Here is a 22829-nt window from a genome sequence, read left to right as displayed (position 1 = left end):
TTGCCACCCTAGTTTTTGGAGGACCCAAATCTGAGGAAGGTCTACATATGGCCAGTGCTTGAACCTTCTTGGTGCTTGACTTCAACTCAAGCAGTGGCTTTTTCCCCGCTCCATGCACACAAAGAGGGAAAGCACAACTTCTCTTTGGCACGTGCATGGGAACACTTGGGGACCCGTTGTGCTCCAGTCTGTATTCTCCGTAGGTTGTGTGAGTCTTAGTTTAGAATCCCAGCTTCTTTTTCCTCCGTCTTTTTAAAGCAGCAGTGCCATGCTGTTTGGAAAACTGGGATGGAGGTGGTGGGAGGGTTTGCCATCTCTCTTTCACTCGGATTGCCTCTCCTTCCCCCATTTACAGCATGTCCAGTCTCACCAACTTCTCTGTCCCCATTCAGGTCCCCACTCCAGCCCTGGCTTCCATTGTCTCTGTCTGTCAAAGGGGGGTTTGTTGGACAGAGGTTGGAAGCAAAGGGTGGGAGGCCTCACCCTCCTGATCAACACTTCTCTTTCGAGTCCCTGGAGACAGCAACACACAGTCACACAGATACACACATGTCTAATCCACACATTACTGACATGTCTTTCTTGGACATACTTGTGATCATTTCATCATCTTGGGCTTTTAGAGGAGGAAAAAGCAGAATTGGAGAATTTCACCGGTTTGGCGTTTTCATGCCATTTTGTTTGGCTTGCGAAAGGCAGCTGTTTTGTTTAATTGACGGTTAGTCTTTCTTCCAGGATGGGACCCAAGGCGGGTCACGAAATAGGCACAAACAAACGATGGCAAACGACATTAAGAACCAACAGCATGCGTGAAATGAATTGTAAAATACTTGGGAAGTGTTTTAAACAGAACAGTGGGAATGAAAGTGTGGCAACCTTATTAAAAGACACTTTGTGACAACAGGGAGTGTGTTGTCGAAGGCTTTCATGGCCGGGATCACAGGGTTGTTGTATGTTTTCCGGGCTGTAAGGCCATGTTCTAGAAATATTGCTGAAATAATAATAAAAAGTGTATTGCTGAAATAATAATAAAAAGGTTTCTGGCATGGAATCAACCAGTTGGAGGGAGTTCCACAGCCTAGAAAGTGGTTATTCACTAGGATATTGATCAAGAGGACAGTTTAGTTGTGTAAAGTTGGTGCACAATATCCCAACCTATGGTGATCCTAAGGCAACCCTATCAAAAGATTTCTTCAGAGGGTTTTGCCATTACTTTCTGAGGCTGAGAAAGTGTGACTCAGTGGTGGGTTTCCAAGGCTTAGAAGGGATTGAAACCCTTCTCTCCAGAGTCTAATGCTCAAATCACTACATCATGCTGGCTCTCAATAATGTTGCTTAACTGACAATGTTCCCAATGCTTAATATACATGTGTAATGTATATATTCCTTAAGCCAACCAGGCATCAAAGACCCAACCTCTCTTTCCTTTTTTTGGACAGAGACCTGGTCCACGAAGACACTGGTTCCGTGTGGTGCACCGGACAGTCTCCCTGATGCCTACTAGACCTTGGGAGCGTTATGGATTTGACTAAGATGGGGACAATCCAGCTCCAGAACCCCAGCCATGCCACGGGGCTTCTGCAGAAGGCCAACCAGATGCGGCTGGCCGGGACCTTGTGCGACGTGGTCATCCTGGTGGACAGCCAGGAGTTCCACGCCCACCGGACCGTCTTGGCTTGCACCAGCAAGATGTTCGAGATCCTCTTCCACCGCAGCAGCCAGCATTACACCTTGGACTTCCTCTCGCCAAAGACCTTCCAGCAGATCCTGGAGTATGCCTACACGGCCACGTTGCAGGCGAAAGTGGAAGACCTGGATGACCTCCTTTACGCCGCCGAGATCTTGGAGATCGAGTATTTAGAGGAGCAGTGCTTGAAGATCCTGGAGACCATCCAGGCCTCGGAAGACAACGACGGAAGCGCGGCGGAAGAGGAAGAGGACCGGAAGGCCAAATACGCGAAAAATATCCTCATCTCCAAGCATTCCAGTGAAGAGAGCGGCTACTCCAGCCTGGCCGGACCTTTGGTGGAGCAAAGCCCTTCCGTCTCCACCTCCTTCGGCCTCTCCGCCATGAGTCCCACCAAGGCCGCGGTGGACAGCCTGATGACTATTGGCCAGTCGCTGCTCCAAGGAGCCTTGCAGCACGGCGTTTCTGAGGACTTGCAAGTTGGTGGCCACCACTCTTGTTCCACGGAAGCCATGCAAGTGGAGGAGGCCTCCAGCCATGAAAGCCCCCGGGCGTCCGATTCTGGCGGGGACCGAGCCGAGGACAAAGGCAAACAAGGGCCCGGCACCCCGACGCGCAACAGCGTCATCACCAGCGCCCGGGAGCTCCATTATCCCCGCGACGACAACCCCGACCAGCCCTCCGAGGCGGGCCACGGCACGCCCCCGTCCACGGGGGGCTCGGAGAAGCTGATGGGGGTCTATTCCATGTTGCCGAACCACAAGGCCGAGTCCATGCTGGGTCTCCCCTCCGCCATGGCCCCCTCCTTGCAGGTGCAGCCGGCCCTGGCCGTCTCCATGGACTTCGGGGCCTACGGGGGTCTCCTCCCGCAGGGCTTCATCCAGAGGGAGCTCTTCAGCAAACTCGGGGAACTGGCTGTGGGGATCAAGAGCGAGAGCCGGGCCGAGCAGTGCAGCGTCTGTGGGGCCGAGCTGCTGGACAACGAGGCGGTAGAGCAGCACCGGTAAGCAAGAGCAAAGCCTCCTTCTTCCTTTGGTCTCTGGGCTTCACAACCTGTCTATACCCTCTTCCATACTAGGCCAGGCATGCACAAATTTTGGCTCTCCCTCCAGGTGTTTTGGACTCCAACTCCCACAATTCCTAACAGCCGGTAGGCTGTTAGGAATTGTGGAAGTTGGAGTCCAAAACACCTGGAGGGAGAGCCAAAATTTGCCTGCGATTTCCTTGTATTTCTCCAAATGGGTTTATCTCCAACATCCTAGGGCTTTGTGGGTCATGTTTGCGTAGTCGTTATTATTTTTGGCAGCGGGCCATTTTGTAATTGAAATGCTGCTTCGCATGTGTGGGAGTCGGATTTCTCGATTATTATTATTTGTTTGCTTCTTCTAAGCGGCTTTCGGCCGGCGGAGGGGGATTTAATTTTGTGCCGTTTGCCTTTTGAGAAAATTCACGTTCTTCAGACTCATATCCGAGTCCCGGTAGAGTTGGTTGGTGACGCTTCTCAGAATTTTGGCATAATGCTTTTAATGATTCATATCCAGATGATGATGCTAGGTTTAATTCTACGTATACATTGATAGTCTTTAGGTTTTAATTTTGGATATTGCATTGTTTTGACCATTGTTTGCAACGTTGAGTCTAAGAGAGAAAAAGTGGTATATAAATAAATATAATAATAAGAAATATATAAAATTATATAAAATAATATACAATAATATTAGTATTATATTATACTGGCTGTGCCCGGCCACGTGTTGCTGCGACTTTATTTTTCTAGGTTTATTTTTGTTTGAATGACATGGATTGGATGACTATGTCTTTAGTGGCCAAATTTGGTGTGATTTGGTTCAGTAGTTTTGTTTTTTACTCAGTCCTACAAACATACATTACATTTTTATATATATATATATATATATATATATATATATATATATATATATAGTGTTAGAGAACTCATATATATACTAGCTGTGCCCGGCCACACGTTGCTGTGGCGAAGTCTGGTGGTATGGGAAATAAAGTATTGAGGAATTGGTGGTAGTTAAGGTAAAGGGTAAAGGTTTTCCCCTGACATTAAGTCCATTATAAATGGGTTATATAGCTGTGTGGAAGGGTCTTGAGACTACACTGCCATATAATCCAGTTCAAATCAGATAATCTGTATTTTATAGGCAGTGTGGAAGAGGCCTAAGTGAGGCCTAACTCCGCTTGTCCCCTGGGCTGAGTGGGTTGCTAGGAGACCAAGTGGGCGGAGCTTAGCCTTCTAACTGGCAGCAATTGGATAAAAACAATTATTCCCCTCCCTCTAATTAGGACTTAATTTTTCATTTCTTTTTGTTGTATGAACGTAGAGGCATGGATGAGGGGTTGTGCTGCCAGGTTTAGTGTTTCTGGAATGTGTAGTTTTGTTGTTTTGTGCTAGGCCGAAATTTCAATACCCTTTTATATATATAGATGTGTGTGTGTGTGTGTGTGTACTTACTTAGGCGATCCCTCGATGTCCGAGTATGATGGCCTTCTAAGTGTAGTGTCTTCGCCGTGGATACATAGGTGACAGTGGAGGATACATAGGTGACTATTCTTGACCTGCATGCTATTCCACAGTGTGTATGTGTATAAAAGGTAAAGGTTTTCCCCTGACGTATATGTGTATGTATATATGTATATGTATACACATATATAATATTGGGGGTATGGAAGAAAGTCAGAAAACTGAATGAAAACAGTAACAGAGTTCCGTATGAAGGAAAATGGCTTGCACAAATGACATCTATGTAAACTTCCATAGAAAACCTATATATCTAGGGAAGCGAAATGTACCTAAAAGGTTCACACATTTCCATGCAGGTCTTAGAAAAAGCGATAATGTGGGTTTGGGGGAATAAATGGGAAATAAGGAGAAACCCTGACGGGTGAGGTTGGGCCAAATCCGGATGAAAAACTCAATTAAAAACATGATTTCTTATGCTCCCTTGTGCTGCTTCCTTGCTTACAAATCCATTGTCTTTTTTGGACCTGTTGATTGCTTCTTGTTCCTCTGAAGACTAAAAAAGGGTCGGCGTTCCATTGAAAGAGATTAGTGCATTAAAAGTGCATTGAATTGTTAAGCATTTCAAGGCTGTCATCGAAGAGAGGTGGAAATGAGTGAAAATACGGTGATCTTTACTAATCACCCAATGCCATCAATCAGGATCAAGTCCCACTGAGTTCAGTGTGGCTTATTCCCTAATGAATAGGAAATATTCCAGTGGGTTGGTGTGAGTTTTACGGGCAGTCTGGCCATGTTCCAGAAGCATTCTCTCCTGACGTTTCACCCACATCTATGGCAGGCATCCTCAGAGGTTGGGAGTTCTTTTGGAAACTGGGCAAGTGGAATGTTAGGGTGGGAGAAAGAACTCTTGTTTGTTTGAGGCAAGTGTGAATGGTGCTATTGGTCAGCTTGAATAGCACTGAATAGCCTTGCAGCTTCAGAATCTGGCTGCTTCCTGCCTGGGGGAATCCTTTGTTGGAAGGTGTTAGCTGGCCCTGATCGTTTCCTGTCTTGATTTTTAAAATCAGGACAATAAATAAAGGAGAACACTCAGAAAACAGAGGGATAACAGACAGGAAACAATCAGGGCCAGCTAACACTCCCAACAAAGGATTCCCCCAGGTAGGAAGCAGCCAGGCTTGGAAGCTGCAAGGCTATTCAATGCTAATCAAGCTGGCCAATTGCAAGGGTTCTTTCTCCCACCTTGGACATCATTCTACAAATAGAATGTAGTTTCCAACAGACCTCACAACCTCTGAGGATGCCTGCCATAGATGTGGGTGAAACATTAGGACATGGCCATACAGCCCAGAAAACTCACAGCAAGTCAGTGACTCCCGCCATAAAAGCCCTTGACTACACAATGTTCCAATGGTTTTGGATCCATGTCAATATTATCCAGTTCCTTGAAACCAAGGCTTTTGTTTCCATTGTCCCTCCTTATGTTTCCTCTTTTCGGTGATTTAATTCTCCTGTAACAATTTTAGTGAATTAATGCTTCTAGACCTTTGCCCATAATTGATCTTTTGTGTTTCTTGAGCAAACGCAGAGGGACACCTTTGGGGACGGACCTCCGGAAATAAATCCTTGCAAAGCACAACACCTTTGTTGAGATGTCTTTTCTCCCCTTCTGGGTATTCGTGTCTCATTTTCTTGCAGACTGTGCGACACGGGACCCTAGGCGTTGTGCAAGAAAACCGAAACTTTTGCCTCTGGTTGAGCCTTGTGCAAACATTTGGCTTGGATCCTATGGAGGGAAGCGTATTCCTGGTCCGTCTTAACACTGTGTCAACATATTTACAGGGCTGCTCACTAATGGGATTCGGAGAAACATTACGGGATATGCTCTGGAGTGTTTTAATGAACCGAACAGCTTTCATAGCAATATCATGTATAGGATGGTCTCTCTCTTGTTCTTGTTTGCAATTTCTTGGAAGTCTTTGCAGTTGTTTTCATGCAATTTCCGGTCCCAAAAGCAACGTAAAAAAACAAAATGGGGCCAACCAGAGGTTGTGCGCATGTGCTCCTTTCTATCTAGAAGTGCATGTACACTCTTGAATTAAGGCACTTAAGTACCATGATTAAATGTTATGGAATGAAAGATTGGATATCAGACTCTGATGCCTTTTTTGGATATTACATCCCTTAGAGAGTTCTCAAGTCATTTGTGTTTCGTAAAGTACTCTAGTGGTTCCCAACCTATGGTCCGTGGACCACCAGTCCACGGACCATAGAATGAAAATATGGTCTACGACGGATAATAACGCGGCCCAACCAGAATAAAAACATTCTTGGTGTCTTTGTTTGTAGGTCTGTTCCTGTGATTATTTGGAGTGCTAATTCACAAAATTGCATTGAATAGACCATAAGGTAAAGGTAAAGGTTTCCCCTGACGTTAAGTCCAGTCGTGACCGACTCTGGGGGTTGGTGCTCATCTCCATTTTTAAGCCAAAGAGCCCGCGTTGTCCGTAGACGCCTCCAAGGTCATGTGGCCACTGGCATGACTGCCTGGAGCGCTGTTACCTTCCCGCCAGAGCGGTACCTATTGATCTACTCACATTTGCATGTTTTCAAATTGCTAGGTTGGCAGGAGCTGGGGCTAACAGCGGACGCTCATTCCGCTCCTGGGATTTGAACCTGGGACCTTTTGGTCCACAAGTTCAACATCTCAGCGCTTTAACACACTGTGCCATCAGGGGCCCCTGGATAGACCATGTCAACTCTAGATTATTAAATATGGTTTTCTGTGGATGAGCAGATGGTGACTACTGGGTGGCATGTTCTCTGTATCAGAAACCAGAGCTGATGTGGTCTAGCCAATGCCATTTTCTGAATAAGCACCCCAAGTAACCAAACCGAATCTGAAGTTGACTAAAAACTTATTCGTAACCCTTTTGGTAGTAATGCTGGAGAGTGGTCCTTGGTCAAAGTGAGCTTGGTCAAGTGGTCCCTGGTCAAAAAAAGGTTGGGAACCACTCTATTTTATTCCGTTCCAAACTCCCCATCTGAATTATCAAATGCTTTTTCTACATCTGTGAACACCAAGGCTGTTTTCTTTTCATTCTGTTTATCCAGCAGCATCCAGGACGAATTTCAAATTGTCCCGGATTTGCCTTTTTGAAGGTTGTTGCACCTTTTCCTGATCTAGAATTAATGCACTTTGGCATCGTGTGAAACTGCCGTGGTGGAATGCTATGGAATCCTGGGAGATGTAGGTCCCTATATCCAGGATCTGATCCCAGATTTTATGCTTTTCCCAGTATAGACTCATAGAATCCAGTTCAAAGTAGATAATCCAGGACCAGATCCTGGGATACAGGACTGTGTATGGTTTACTTTAGCCTTTTCTACCAATGTGTAGTGGCGCTTCACCAAACTATGTCTTTCATGATGCCCGGGCTGTGGCGCAGGCGGGAGAGCAAGCTAGTTGCAATTAACTGCAGTGAATCACTCTGACCGGGAGGTCATGAGTTCGAACCCCGCTCGGAGCCTATGTTTGTTTGTCTTTGTTCTATGTTAAAAGGCATTGAAGGTTTGCCTATATGTGTAATGTGATCCGCCCTGAGTCCCCTTCGGGGTGAGAAAGAAGGGCGGAATATAAATGCTGTAAATAAATAATAAATAATAAATACTTAGTATTGGACCATGGTGGTTAAAGTGGGACCAAACTGCATTCACTCTACAGTGTAGATCTGGCATGGGCAAGCTTGGGCCATCCGGGTGTTTTGGACTTCAACTCCCACAATTCCTAACAGTCTACCAGCTGTTAGGAATTGTGGGAGTTGGAGTCCAAAACACCCGGACGGCCCAAGTTTGCTCATGGGTGGTGTAGATGTAGCCATGCTTGCCCTTCAATGTCTCCAATTGCCTTCTGCTGGATCAGGCCCTTCACACTATGTAAGAAACGGCTGCATCTATCTGTCTTATGTGTATTTTTTTTTTGCCAAGGAAACCACCCAGGCTCTGTTAAGAGCTTCATGAATAAATAATCCTGACAGCTACAGTTGTTACTCCGATTGCGTCGAAAAGAACACAGAACAGAGAGCTTTTACCAAAAACTGGGGAGGAAGGGAGGCTTTTTAAGGCTGGAAATATTGCCACTTCACTCAGTCATTCACATTGAGTTTGGAGAAATGAAGACAATCTCGGCCGTAACGGTGAGGAGAAGAAAATCTATTACTGGACAGTTTTGGCCAGCTCTACGATTCGAATCTCTTAACCACAAACTTTGCCAAGTTCCCTAAGACAGGGCACGCTAGTCAAGGTAAATAAAAGCTCTTGAAATGAAAGGAAACAAAACAGAGACAAGGCGAGATGCTACTTAGCAACAAAGGGAAAGAGGCAGAGCTGCCATTAACATTCCAGGGAAGGTTCAAAGCATCACCTCTCCAAAAGCGACAACGTTCTCTTTTATCGCACCCAAGGCGTTCTTCATAATTTCCAGCACACTTTGAACCAATGCTTTTGCATTTTTTCTCTCTCCATTGAAGCTGGTTTTGTGTTTCCATTTCCACAATGGAGCAACTGGGTCCAAGGCGCATCCAGATGTTGGCATGTCCTAAACACGCATCCTATAGCGCAATACACAAGTGTCAACTGCATGTTGATGCATCCCTAGGGACAAGTCCAAGCACCTAATTTGTGTCAATGTTTCTGCAATGATATTGAACAGGATAAATATTCATACACACACATATATAAAGGAAGACAGAGCTGAACGAGACCCAACAATACAGTTGGCCAAAGAGTCAAGCCAAGCCTTGGCCATGGTTCAACCTTTTATGCCTGCTTGGTGATAAAGTGCTTGCTTAATTTCCTTCCCCTTAAATCAATTGGACTTAAAAGGTGCTCAGCATTGTCAGGATCAAGCCCTTGCTTCTGCATAATGCACCCATTAAGTTGCTTGGATTTACCGTATATACTCGAGTATAAGCCGACCTGAATATAAGCCGAGGCACCTAATTTTACCACGAAAAAACCTGGGAAAACATTGACTCCAGTATAAGCCGAGATACCAATAAAATTACATTAAATGAGGCATCAGTAGTTTAAATGTTTTTGAATCTTTCCTAGACAGTCCTAGACACTTGGCAAGTGTTCAACTTGTGATTTTGTGAAACGAAATCCAGCATGTCTATCTTGTTTGCTGTGTCATACAATAATAATAATAATAATAATAATAATAATAATAATAATAATAATAATAATAATAATAAATCACACAGTCCTAGACACTTGGCAAGTGTTCGACTTGTGATTTTGTGAAATGAAATCCAGCATATCTATCTTGTTTGCTGTGTCATACAATAATAATAATACAGTAGAGTCTCACTTATCCAAGCTAAACGGGCCGGCAGAAGCTTGGATAAGCGAATATCTTGGATAATAAGGAGGGATTAAGGAAAAGCCTATTAAACATCCAATTAGATTATGATTTTACAAATTAAGCACCAAAACATCATGTTATACAACAAATTTGACAGAAAAAGTAGTTCAATACGGAGTAATGTTATGTTGTAATTACTGTATTTACGAATTTAGCACCAAAATATCACGATATATTGAAAACATTTACTACAAAAATGGCTTGGATTATCCAGAAGCTTGGATAAGCGAAGCTTGGATAAGTGAGACTCTACTGTAATAATAATAATAATAATAATAATAATAATAATAATAATAATAATAATAATAAATCACACAGTCCTAGACACTTGGGAAGTGTTCGACTTGTGATTTTGTGATACGAAATCCAGTATATCTATCATGTTTGCTGTGTCATACAATAAAATAATAATAATAAACTGAGGATAAATGTGCATGCCATTCCTTTCCGTGGGACCAAAGCTGGAGGGTGTCGCTTTCACAGCAGGCGCAAAGTGAACCTGTGGATAAGCGGAAATGCCAATATCGGTTCTGTGGATACTGGAGTTGTAGTGTGCAATCAAGGCATCCTTTTGAGGAGGTTTGCAGGAGTCCGTTGCATTATCCCACCCAAGGCATGAATTCCTTGCAGCTTCAAACTTTGAGCTGAACTCTGAAGTCAGGAAGAAAAAAAAACCCCGATGGGAGCCCCTTTGGGGCCTGATTGCTTCCAGAGCCTGCTGCCCGCTTTTTCTTTTTTTTTTTGGGGGGGGTGGGGGTCTTATTAGTGGCACCTGGCATCGTAACCCGCTAATGGGAACCAGCCTCTCCGGGTGACAAGTCGCCCTGTCCAAGCCGGGGAAGTCCTGATTAGCTTTATGGCCCCCTTCCCTGCCAAATCCAGGAAATGAAGGCTGCCGAGAAGGTTGCCGGCCCTGACCCCAATCGGGTAACCTGTGGGACCCCTCCTCAGGAAGTGTGGCGGCCGAAAGGCCCTCTCTGGTTCTTGTCACCGGGGAGAAAGAAAGAAAGAAAGAAAGAAAGAAAGAAAGAAAGAAAGACAGAAAGAGGGAGCGAGGAGGGAGGGGGGAGGCTGCCTTGGACCTTTGGGGTGGACACATCCCCCCATGTGTGTTTGGGGGGGGCTTTAACCCTTTCCATGCATGGAACGGAGGGCTTTGTGGTCCTGTGACCACTTTAGTGTGGCATTCAAGGAGGTTTTGTCCTTCTGAGGAGGGGGAACAGGGCGAGAGTGCAAACCCTTTCCATCGTTGCCAATCAGTAACCTTAAAGATGCCATGCCTGATCTACACTGTGGAATGAATGCAGTTTTGCAACCACTTGAACCACCTCAGGAGCCCCGGTGGCGAAGTGCGTTAAAGCGCTGAGCTGCTGAACTTGCAAACCGAAAAGTCCCAGGTTCAAATCCCAGGAGCGGAAAGAGCGCCCGCTGTTAGTCCCAGCTTCTACCAACTTAACAGTTCGAAAACATGCAAATGTGAGTAGATCAATAGGTACCGCTCCGGCAGGAAGGTAACAACGCTCCATGCAGTCCTGCCAGTGGCCACGTGACCTTGGAGGTGTCTACGGACAACGCCGACTCTTTGGCTTAGAAATGGAGATGAGCACCAACCCCTAGAGTTGGACAAGACTGGACTTAACGTCAGGGGAAACCTTTACCTTTATAATATTAATGCCGGCCACATGATCTTGGAGGTGTCTACGGACAATGCCGGCTCTTTGGCTTAGAAATGGAGATGAGCACCAACCCCCAGAGTCGGTCACGACTGGACTTAACGTCAGGACTTTACCTTTACCTTTACCTTGAACCACCTTGGCTCAATGCTATGGAATCCTGGGAGGTGTAATTTCTCGATGTTGAAGACTTCGCAAAACTATAATTCCCAGGACTCCCTGGCATTGAAAATGGGGCCAAACTGCAAATGTTTGAATAATGCCAAATGCCAAATTTCCAAGCATAGTAAAGGTAAAGGTTTCCCCTGACGTTAAGTCCAGTCGTGATCGACTCCGGGGGTTGGTGCTCATCTCCATTTCTAAGCAAAAGAGCCAGCATTGTCTGTAGACACCACCAAGGTCATGTGGCCGGCATGACTGCATGGAGCACCGTTATCTTCCCACCAGAGCAGTACCTATTGATCTACTCACACTCTGAGGGCTGGTGCTCATCTCCATTTCTAAGCCAAAGAGCTGGTGTGGTCCGCAGACATCTCCAAGGTCATGTGGCCACTGGCATGACTGCATGGAGCACCGTTACCTTCCTGTCAGAGCAGTACCTATTGACCTACTCACATTCTGGGGGTTGGTACTCATCTCCATTTCTAAACCAAAGAGCCAGCGCTGTCCATAGACACCTCCAAGGTCATGTGGCTGGCATGACTGCATGGAGCACCGTTATCTTCCCAGCAGAGCAGTACCTATTGATCTACTCACACTCTGGAGGTGGTGCTCATCTCCATTTCTAAGCCGAAGAGCCGGCGTTGTCCGTAGACACTTCCAAGGTCATGTGGCCATAGGCATGACTGCATGGAGCACTGTTACCTTCCTGGTGGAGCAGTACCTATTGATCTACTCACACTCTGGAGGTGGTGCTCATCTCCATTTCTAAGCCGAAGAGCCGGCATTGTCCGTAGACACTTCCAAGGTCATGTGGCCATAGGCATGACTGCATGGAGCGCCGTTACCTTCCCGCTGGAGTGGTACCTATTAATCTACTCACATTTGCATATTTTCGAACTTCTAGGTTGGCAGAAGCTGGAGCTAACAGCAGGCGCTCGCGCCGCTCCCCGGATTTGAACCTGGGACCTTTCAGTCTGCAAGTTCAGCAGCTCAGTGCTTTAACACACTTCGGCTCCTATATCTTTCCAAGCATACCTGTATCTATATCTAGCCATTCATTCATTCTCTCAGGCTGTGAGTAGTTTTATTTGCAACGTGTAAGATGAGCAACAATCTCCTTTTTATTCTGCTTTGAACCCATCCAGAAATGACACCTGAAGAAGGAGTCATTGCTCAAGATTGCCCATCAATCAAACACAATGTGTGTTCATTTTTGTTTCGGCATTGCCTGCTTCTGAATGAATATATATATATATATATATATCTGTTTGGAGTTAATTTTAGTGGCACGCCGATCATGTTAACGGTGCGTAATTGCTTCCAGACACGGCTGAGGTTTTTGTGTGTCGGGGATGAAGGGTCTGGTAAGTGCCGACTTCCTGTGTAAATTAGCTTGTCCCATTTAGACCAACCAGACCTGGATTGTGTCACGGTTGCCACAATTGCGCTCTCAAGGCTAGGATTCCTCCTTTTTTTGGGTGTAATGTGTGCATTCTTGTGCATACATTGTGCGAATCCGGCTCCTGGTTTTGTGGGTGGCCTGGTCTAAATGATCTCTGGTGGACCCAATCTCAATGTGTATGGCCTCCTAATTCCCAATAATAATAATAATAATAATAATAATAATAATAATAATAATAATAATAATAATAATTTGTTACCCTCTTCTCCTCAAGGTGGGTTATAACCAAGTCTGTATACAATTTGAACTGCATTATATGACTATGTAAATCCAGTCACCATTTAAAAACATGTGTTAAAAGACATAGCCTGGATTTACACAGTTATATATTGCAGTCCAACAGTGTTAAACTATCTTATATGGTCCTATACTGATCATATAATACAGTTCCAAGTTGCATTATATGGCAGTATAGACCCAGCCATTGGCCACCTAGAATGAAAGCAGTTTGACACTACTTTCTCTGCCTTGGCTCAGTGCTATGGTATCCTGGGAGTTGTAGTTTGGTAAGGCCCTTTGGTCAAGAGGAAGTGGTGTCAAGCTGCATTCATTTGACTGTGTAAATCAGTGATTCTCAACCTTTTTTTTATTATCAGGGACCACTTTGACCAGGGACCACTTGGTGTTCATAGATGTAGAAAAAGCATTTGATAATTTAAATGGGGAGTTTGGGAGGGAACAGAATTTGGACCCAACATAATAACATTGAGTGGTTTCCAACTGTTTTTTTGATCAGGGACCACTTTGACCAGGGACCAGTTGGTGTTCATAGATGTAGAAAAAGCATTTGATAATTTAAATGGGGAGTTTGGGAGGGAACAGAATTTGGAACCAACATAATAACATTGAGTGGTTTCCAACTGTTTTTTTGATCAGGGACCACTTTGACCAGGGACCAGTTGGTGTTCATAGATGTAGAAAAAGCATTTGATAATTTAAATGGGGAGTTTGGGAGGGAACAGAATTTGGAACTAACATAATAACATTGAGTGTTTTCCAACTGTTTTTTTTAATCAGGGACCACTTTGACCAGGGACCAGTTGGTGTTCATAGATGTAGAAAAAGCATTTGATAATTTAAATGGGGAGTTTGGGAGGGAACAGAATTTGGAACTAACATAATAACATTGAGTGTTTTCCAACTGTTTTTTTAATCAGGGACCACTTTGACCAGGGACCACTTGGTGTTCATAGATGTAGAAAAAGCATTTGATAATGTAGATGGGGAGTTTGGTTGAGAACGGAATTTGGAACTAACGTAATAACATTGAGTGTTTTCCAACTGTTTTTTTTTTTATCAGGGACCACTTTGACCAGGGACCAGTTGGTGTTCATAGATGTAGAAAAAGCATTTGATAATTCAAATGGGGAATTTGGGAGGGAACAGAATTTGGAACTAACATAATAACATTGAGAGTTTTCCAACTGTTTTTTTTTAAATCAGGGACCACTTTGACCAGGGACCACTTGGTGTTCATAGATGTAGAAAAAGCATTTGATAATTTAAATGGGGAGTTTTGGGAGGGAACGGAATTTGGAACCAACGTAATAACACTGAGTGGTTTCCAACTGTTTTTTGATCAGGGACCACTGTCCAACATTAGTACCAAAACGGTTACGAATCAGTTTTTGGTCAACTTTAGATTTGGTTTGGTTATTTGGGGTACTGATTCAGAAAATTGCATTGGATAGACCACATCAGCTCTAATTTTTGATACAGAACATATTCCATCCAGTTGTCACCATCTGCTCGCTCAAGAAAACCATATTTAATAATCTAGAGCTGATGAAGTCTATCCAATGCAATTTTGTGAATCAGTACTCCAAATAATCCCAGGAACAGGACTAAAAAATGAAGACATCAAGAATTTTTTTTGGTTGGGCTGTGTTAATATTCATAGTAGTAATAATGAGGCCGTGGACCATATTTTAGTTCTTGTGGACTATTGGTGGTCCACTGACCACAGGTTGGGAACCCCTGGTGTAGATGCATCCCTCGTTTTGCTTTCCCCAAGCATTTTATTCCTGTTTTCCAGGGCAGAGATGAGAATATTTGGCTTATATTCAGCCACGATGTTTAGAGCAGGGGTTAGGGAGACATAGCACTCTTCCTGAATAGCGTGTCGGTACACGCGGTTTGCTGTTCTTATCGGCGTATATCTCAGTTGGACTGATAACCTTGCGGTCTGTTTAGCGATGTATGAGAAGGCGGTTATCTCTTTTCAAAACTTCTGATACACGGAGGCGAACCATCGGGCGGAGGCAGGGTTTGATTTCAGATAAAGGAAAATATTTGCAGATTGGCAGAACAGGCAAGAATTGGGCAAAACTTACTCAAAACTTATTGTCTGCCTAATAAATAAGTACGCAAAGCATCCTGTGTGTGACTTAGCGGAGCATTTCTCATCTGGAATTGATGTACTGCTCTGGCTCAATGCTATGGAATCCTGGAAGTTGTAGTTTTACAGGATCGTGACCCTTTTCTGCCAAAGAGAGCTGGTGCCTCCCTGCACTACAAATCCCAGGAATCCATAGCAATGAGCCAGGGAAATTCAATTATATATATTTATAGTAGAATATGTAACACACCTAAGGCATAGCAGAACACCGAACTCTAGTCTCATAGCATTGAAACCAAAGCTCATGCCCTTCTGGCATGTTAAACTACAACTCCCAATAACCCTAACCTTGATAGGTTCATCCAATTGAGTTATCCATTTATTTGAGTTATCCGTTTATTTTAGTGGACTAGCTGTGCCCGGCCACGTGTTGCTGTGGCAAAGTGGTGGTGGTATTGGTTAAAAATTGTTGTGTAATTTTTATTTGACGTTATTTGCATTTTTTAAAATTAATTTTATTGTAAGTTATATTTGTATTTATTATATTTTATTATTTTCTTGTATTATTTTTAGTTATTTTCTGTTATTATAGTATTTTATTGTATTAATTTTTAGTGTTTTTTATTATTTTTTATTGGGTTGCTAGGAGACCAAGTTGGAGGAGCTTAGCCTTCTAACTGGTAGCAATTGGATAAAAGCAATTATTCCTCTCTCTCTAATTAGGACTTTATTTTTCTTTTCTTTTTGTTGTATCAACCTAGATGGGTTGTGTTGTCAAATTTCGAGGTTGGGGGGCCTGTAGTTTTGTTGTTTTGTGGGTCGCCGTGATGCCATCACTCTTTTATATATATAGATAGTACTTTTGGGGAGAGATTATCTGGCTAACTTACAAGGCTTTGTGTGTATGTCTATCTAACTATCCATGCTGACTGGGGATGGTGGGACTTGTAGTTCAACATATCGAGACCACAACTTCCATATAGGTTGGGCTGATGGGTCTTGTAGTGTGTGTATAGATAGATAGATCAATAGATTGATAGATACATACTGTATATACTCGAGTATAAGCCTAGTTTTTCAGCCCTTTTTTTAAGACTGAAAAAGCCCCCCTCGGCTTATACTCGGGTGAGGGTCCTGGTTGGCTTATATTTGGGTCAGCTTATACTCGAAAATAATGGTACATTTATTTGTCTCTATTATTACTGGTATTATTACATTTATTATTTTTCTCTATTATTACTGGTATTATTACATTTATTATTTTTCTCTATTATTACTGGTATTATTACATTTATTATTTTTCTCTATTATTACTGGTATTATTACATTTATTATTTTTCTCTATTATTGTTGCTACTATTACATTTATTTTACTCTATTTTTATTATTATTAATACATTTATTATTTCACTCTGATATTATTATTATTACATTTATTATTTTACTCTATTTATTATTACTTGTATTTTCCTGTATTTTTATTATTATTATTATTATTATTATTATTATTATTATTACATGTACTATTTTACTCTATTATTATTAAAAGGATACATAAGCACATTTACATTGAAGAAGATGAGAATAATGATTTAATCAGATTTGGACAATCTTATCTTAAGTTAGAGTTTTATGTAAATATTCAAAAACATTTAACCTCCTGATGCCTCAATTAATGTAATTTTATTGGTATCTATTTTTATTTCTGAAATTTACCACTCTTGGCTTATACTTGAGCCAATGTTTTCCCAGTTTTTTTTGTGGTAAAATTAGGTGCCTCGGCTTATATTCAGGTCGGCTTATACTTGAGTATATACGGTATATATTCTGCAGTCAGTTTCTGTGATCGTTTTGGTGAGTCTTTCATTTGGGCCTTGTAGTTGGTGGCTTTACTCTTCCATATTTACAGAACTTAGCCAACTATTTAAAGAATTCTTTGGTATCTCCTTCGGGGCTTTATTGTACCAGGAAGCAAACAAGAAATGATACGAAGTCCAGCCTTTTGTTTGTAGTTGTCCCGAATGCAAAAAAGCGTTGGTGGTTTTGCATGGTCTTTTGTGTGTTTAAGTGAGAGCTTTTACAAACTGTATTCCTGACCTCCAGACCTTGGAAAAGAAATCAGCACCTTGGTATTTTTCTGGAGGTGAGCACTTTGTGTCGCAATTGAGAGATAAAAATTGGAAATTATTATTATTATTATTATTATTATTATTATTATTATTATTAATAATAATAATAATAATAATAATTTTTATTATGACACAGCAAACAAAATAGATATGCTGGATTTCGTATCACAAAATCACAAGTCGAAGACTTCCCAAGCGTCTAGGACTGTGTGATGTATTTTCGGATGATGTGCGCAGATCCCAGTAGGGTGGCCTTTTGCAGTTGGCAGATTCTAATTTTGTCAATGTCTATTGTTTCCAAATGCCAGCTGAGATCTTTTGGCACGGCACCCAGTGTGCCGATCACCACCAGGACCACCTGCACTGGTTTCTGCCAGAGTCTTTGCAGTTCAATCTTGAGGTCCTGATAGTGGCTGAGTTTTTCCTGTTGTTTTTCGTCAATGCGACTGTCACCTGGGATGGCAACATCAGTGATCCAAACCTTTTTCTTTTCCACAACTGTGATGTCTGGTGTGTTGTGTTCCAGAACTTTGTCAGTTTTGATTCAGAAATCCCACAGTATCTTTGCGTGCTCATTTTCCAATACTTTTGCAGGTTTGTGATCCCACCAGTTCTTTGCTGCTGGGAGGTGGCACTTGAGGCATAAGTTCCAATGAATCATTTGGGCCACATAGTTGTGCCTCTGTTTGTAGTCTGTCTGTGCAATTTTCTTACAGCAGCTGAGGATATAATCAATGGTTTCGTCAGCTTCCTTGCACAGTCTGCATTTTGGGTCATCAGCTGATTTTTCGATCTTGGCCTGAATTGCCTTTGTCCTGATGTCTTGCTCCTGGGCTGCAAGGATCAGGCCTTCTGTCTCCTTCTTCAGGGTCCCATTCGTGAGCCAGAGCCAGGTCTTCTCCTTCTCAGCTTTTCCTTCAATTTTGTCAAGGAACTTTCCATGCCATGTTTTGTTGTGCCAGCTGTCAGCTCTAGTTTGTAGTGTGGTATTCTTGTACTGATTTTTTGTCTGCTGTGCTTTGAGGAGTTTCTGATTTTTAATTATTATTATTATTATTATTATTATTATTATGACAATAATTTCACATCAATTGGTGGACTCCCAATGGTCGGTAGGGAGAACAATCTGAGCTTTAAAGGACCTAGCTAATGTTTGGGACCCATTTTGGGGAGCATCTACCCTTGTTTTTCTCCAAATGGTGCCTTCAAGGAGTGCTAGAAAGCACATCCTAAGGAGGCTGGGGATGATGGGACTTCTAGTCCAGCATATCGATTGCCATCCGCTTGCAGATTGCCCTTCGGGTCCAGGTGTTTTTCCAGGCTTCCCTTTTATGACTGTCTTTATAGTAAATAATCAAAAAGAAGAGCACCAAAGAAGAAGATGAATCACCTTTCTTGTAACCGTCAATGACAAAAAGGAAAGCCAAGCTACTTATTATTCTGTTATGTGGGTTCTTTTTGGCTTTTTTAAAGGACGGGTTTTGCTAATTTGGGACTTCAAAAGTGGAAATTTGTGAAACGAAAAGTACTGAAAGAAGAAAACTGATTGTAACCAGTGTGCATTTTTCAGTTTAGTAATAATTCAACCCTCCACGTTTTCTTGGAAGCATATATACTGTATATACTTGAGTATAAGCCTAGTTTTTCAGCCCTTTTTTAGGGCTGAAAAAGCTCCCATTGGCTTATACTCGAGTGAGGGTCCTGGCCAGCTTCTATTCAGGTCGGCTTATACTTGAGTATATAAGTATTCAGAGTTGGGCAGTATTATCTTATTAAAGTCTTATTATTATCTTAAATTACAGTTTTATATAAATACTAGCTGTGCCCGGCCACGTGTTGCTGTGGCAAAGTATGGTGGTATGAGAAATAAAGTATTGAGGAATTGGTGGTAGTTAAGGTAAAGGGTCAAGGTTTTCCCCTGACATTAAGTCCATTATAAATGGGTTATATAGCTGTGTGGAAGGGCCTTGAGTCTACACTGCCATATAAACCAGTTCAAATCAGATAATCTGTATTTTATAGGCAGTGTGGAAGAGGCCTAAGTGAGGCCTAACTCTGCCTGTCCCCTGGGCTGAGTGGGTTGCTCGGAGACCAAGTGGGCAGAGCTTAGCCTTCTAACTGGCAGCAATTGGATAAAAACAATTATTCCTCTCCCTCTAATTAGGACTTTATTTTTCTTTTCTTTTTGTTGCATGAATTTAGAGGCATGGATGAGGGGTTGTGCTGCCAAGTTTAGTGTTTCTGGGATGTGTAGTTTTGTTGTTTTGTCCTAGGCCGAAATTTCATTACCTTTTTATATATATAGATTCAAAAACATTTAATCTACTGATGCCTCAAATAATGCAATTTTATTAATATCTATTTTTATTTTTGAAATTGATCCGTAGCTGCTGCATTTTCCACCCTCGTCTTATACTCGAGTCAATAAGTTTCCCCCAGTTTTTGTGGTAAAATTAGGTGCCTCGGCTTATATTCGGGTCAGCTTATACTCGAGTATATATGGTAAAAAATGGACACATGAAGGGATGAAATCTTCACGAAGGGCAGCATCTACACTGTAGAATTAATGTTGTTTAACACTACTTTAACAGCCATGAGTTGTTGTTTAACAAAGTCTTGAAACTTCTCTGCCCAAAAGAAGGGCTACTTCATCAAACTACAAATTCCAGGAATGAATAGAATGGCACCATCACCGTTAGAATGGTGTCAAACTGCATTAATCCTATAGTATGGATGCATTCCTGGTTCTGTCAGGCTGGATATATATTTTTAAGGATTCATAGCTTCTATCTATAATAATAATAATAAAACTTTATTTATACGCCGCCACCATCTCCCCAACGGGGACTCGGGGTGGCTTACATGGGGCCATGCCCAAAACAATACAAAATAAAAATAAACAGCATATAAAAACAACACTTCAGAACACAATGAACAGTACAATAAATAAAATATCTAGAAGTGGGATTTGTAGTATAAAGGAGGCAGGTGAAGTTAAGAGATGCAATTCTTCACTAAGATTCTCCTCAAAGGAAACCATGAGTAATTTTAATTCAAACCCACAGTGAGAAAGTCTTTGAAAACCACATCATTTGTGGGGCCTAATTCTCAATATGACACTCCTCCCGTGCAAAATTTGCATGTGGTAGCTTTACACAGATAACAGCAATCGTCTTTTGGGCAGAAAGCAGAAATTTCTGTACAGAAAATAGTATTCTTACAAAGAGGAAATAATGCTGTTTTTATGTGAAAACCTGTTGTTTTCTGCGCAGGAGATGCTGCTTTCTGTACAAAACAATCCTGAGCGAATTTTGTGCCAAATACACCTCAAAGTGTGAAAATGTTCACGTTTTTCAACCATATTCCAATTGCAGTAGAGTCTCACTTATCCAAGCTAAACGGGCCAGCAGAACATTGGATAAGGGAATATGTTGGATAATAAGGAGGGATTAAGGAAAAGCCTATTAAACATCAAATTAGGTTATGATTTTACAAATTAAGCACCAAAACATCATGTTATACAACAAATTTGACAGAAAAACTAGTTCAATACTCAGTATTGCTATGTAGTAATTACTGTGTTTACGAATTTAGCACCAAAATATCACCATGTATTGAAAACATTGACTACAAAAATGCGTTGGATAATCCAGAACATTGGATAAGCGAGTGTTGGATAAGTGAGACTCTACTGTATATTGAAAACATTGACTACAAAAATGCCTTGGATAATCCAGGAGCTTGGATAAGCGAGTCTTTGATAAGCGGGACTCTACTGTATTATTATTGCATTTATTATTTTACTCTATTTATTATTACATGTATTATTTTTCTGTATTATTATTATTACATGTATTATTTTACTCTATTATTATTAAAAGGATACATAAGCACATTTACATGGAAGATGAGAATAATCTCATCTTCTTCCATGTAAATGTGCTTATGTATCCTTTCAATAGGCCCGGGCTGTGGCGCAGGCTGGTGAGCAGTCAGCTGCAGCCAGCTGCAACAAATCACTCTGACCAATCAAAATATCATGATTTATTGAAAACATTGACTACAAAAATGCGTTGGATAATCCAGAACGTTGGATAAATGAGTGTTGGATAAGTGAGACTCTACTGTAAATACTACATAGCATTACTGCACATGTTGGATAAGTGAGACTCTACTGTACTTTCAAATATTCATTGTCCCCCTTAGTGAAGTTCAGCTTAATTACGGAAACTACCCAGGATTCCATAGCACTGAGCTGTGGAAGTTAAAGTGGTTTGAAACAGGAACAATTCTACAGTGTAGATGCAGCCTTTGTCAGCTCTCCGTACATTTATTTAATCACGGTTGAAATGTACTATTATCGCTTGGCATTTGGCACCAAACCACAAGTGCAGAGAGGCACGGTTGAGGGAAACTCAGGCCAAGGATCTCTTGAAGCAATGCGGATGAGGCGGTCGCTTCAGGTTGAGCCACTTCGATAGAAACCCATCGGAGAAGAGCAGCAAACGGCTGGCAAGGCATCAGGACGACACACCTCTGAGCCTTATCTCACCTCTGCAAGAGTAGTTTCTGCATCCTGCAAGAAGAATGCTACAACCACAAAACCCTGAAGCCAGTGTCAGATAAGGTGCTGCCGGCATCCAGAAACGGGTGATGTCAACTCCCTAACAGTCAATCTCCTCGTACAAGAGGAAACCTCGAATGTATAATTGCAGCGACAATACGGTCACCAGTTCCGTTGGTTGTCTTCCTTCTTTGGTGCCGAAGAGCTGGGACGATCACTTTGGGTGCGTCTACAACAGGGGTCCCCAAACTAAGGCCTGGGGGCCGGATGTGGCCCATCGAAACCGTTTATCCGTCCCCCACGGCACAAGGGCAGAAGGGGGCTGGGCTAAATGACCCAAGGGGGACTCTTCTTCTCTTACAACCCTTATTATTATTCTTATTATTCTTATTATTATTATTATTTTATTATGACACAGCAAACAAGATAGACATGCTGGATTTCATATCACAAACTCACAAGTCGAACACTTCCCAAGCGTCTAGGACTGTGTGATGTATTTTCGGATGATGCCCGCAGATCCCAGCAGGGTGGCCTTTTGCAGTTGGCAGATCGTAATTTTGTCAATGTCTATTGTTTCCAAATGCCAGTTGAGATCTTTTGGCACGGCACCCAATGTGCCCATCACCACCGGGACCACCTGTACTGGTTTCTGCGAGAGTCTTTGAAGTTCAATCTTGAGGTCCTGATAGCGGCTGAGTTTTTCCTGTTGTTTTTCGTCAATGCGACTGTCACCTGGGATGGCAACATCAATGATTCAAACCTTTTTCTTTTCCACAACTGTGATGTCTGGTGTGTTGTGTTCCAGAACTTTGTTAGTCTGGATTCGGAAGTCCCACAGTATTTTTGCGTGCTCATTTTCCAAGACTGGTTTGTGATCCCACCAGTTCTTCTTTGC

General features: G+C 42.3%; 1 protein-coding gene across 1 annotated transcript in view; it reads left to right on the top strand.

The window, feature by feature from the left end:
- Positions 1–22829, top strand: part of zbtb16 (zinc finger and BTB domain containing 16) — a 211558-nt gene that overhangs the window by 4956 nt on the left and 183773 nt on the right. Inside the window, exon 2 of the mRNA XM_062961416.1 lies at positions 1440–2690. Coding sequence (XP_062817486.1) covers positions 1519–2690 — 1172 coding nt within the window. The 5' untranslated portion in view covers positions 1440–1518. The remainder of the gene's footprint in view (positions 1–1439; positions 2691–22829) is intronic.

The sequence above is a fragment of the Anolis carolinensis genome, unplaced genomic scaffold (genome assembly GCF_035594765.1).
Source record: "Anolis carolinensis isolate JA03-04 unplaced genomic scaffold, rAnoCar3.1.pri scaffold_8, whole genome shotgun sequence".
Taxonomy (NCBI): Eukaryota; Metazoa; Chordata; class Lepidosauria; order Squamata; family Dactyloidae; genus Anolis; species Anolis carolinensis.
Note: the sequence above shows the minus strand (reverse complement) of the source record. Positions and strands in the feature narration are given on the sequence as shown.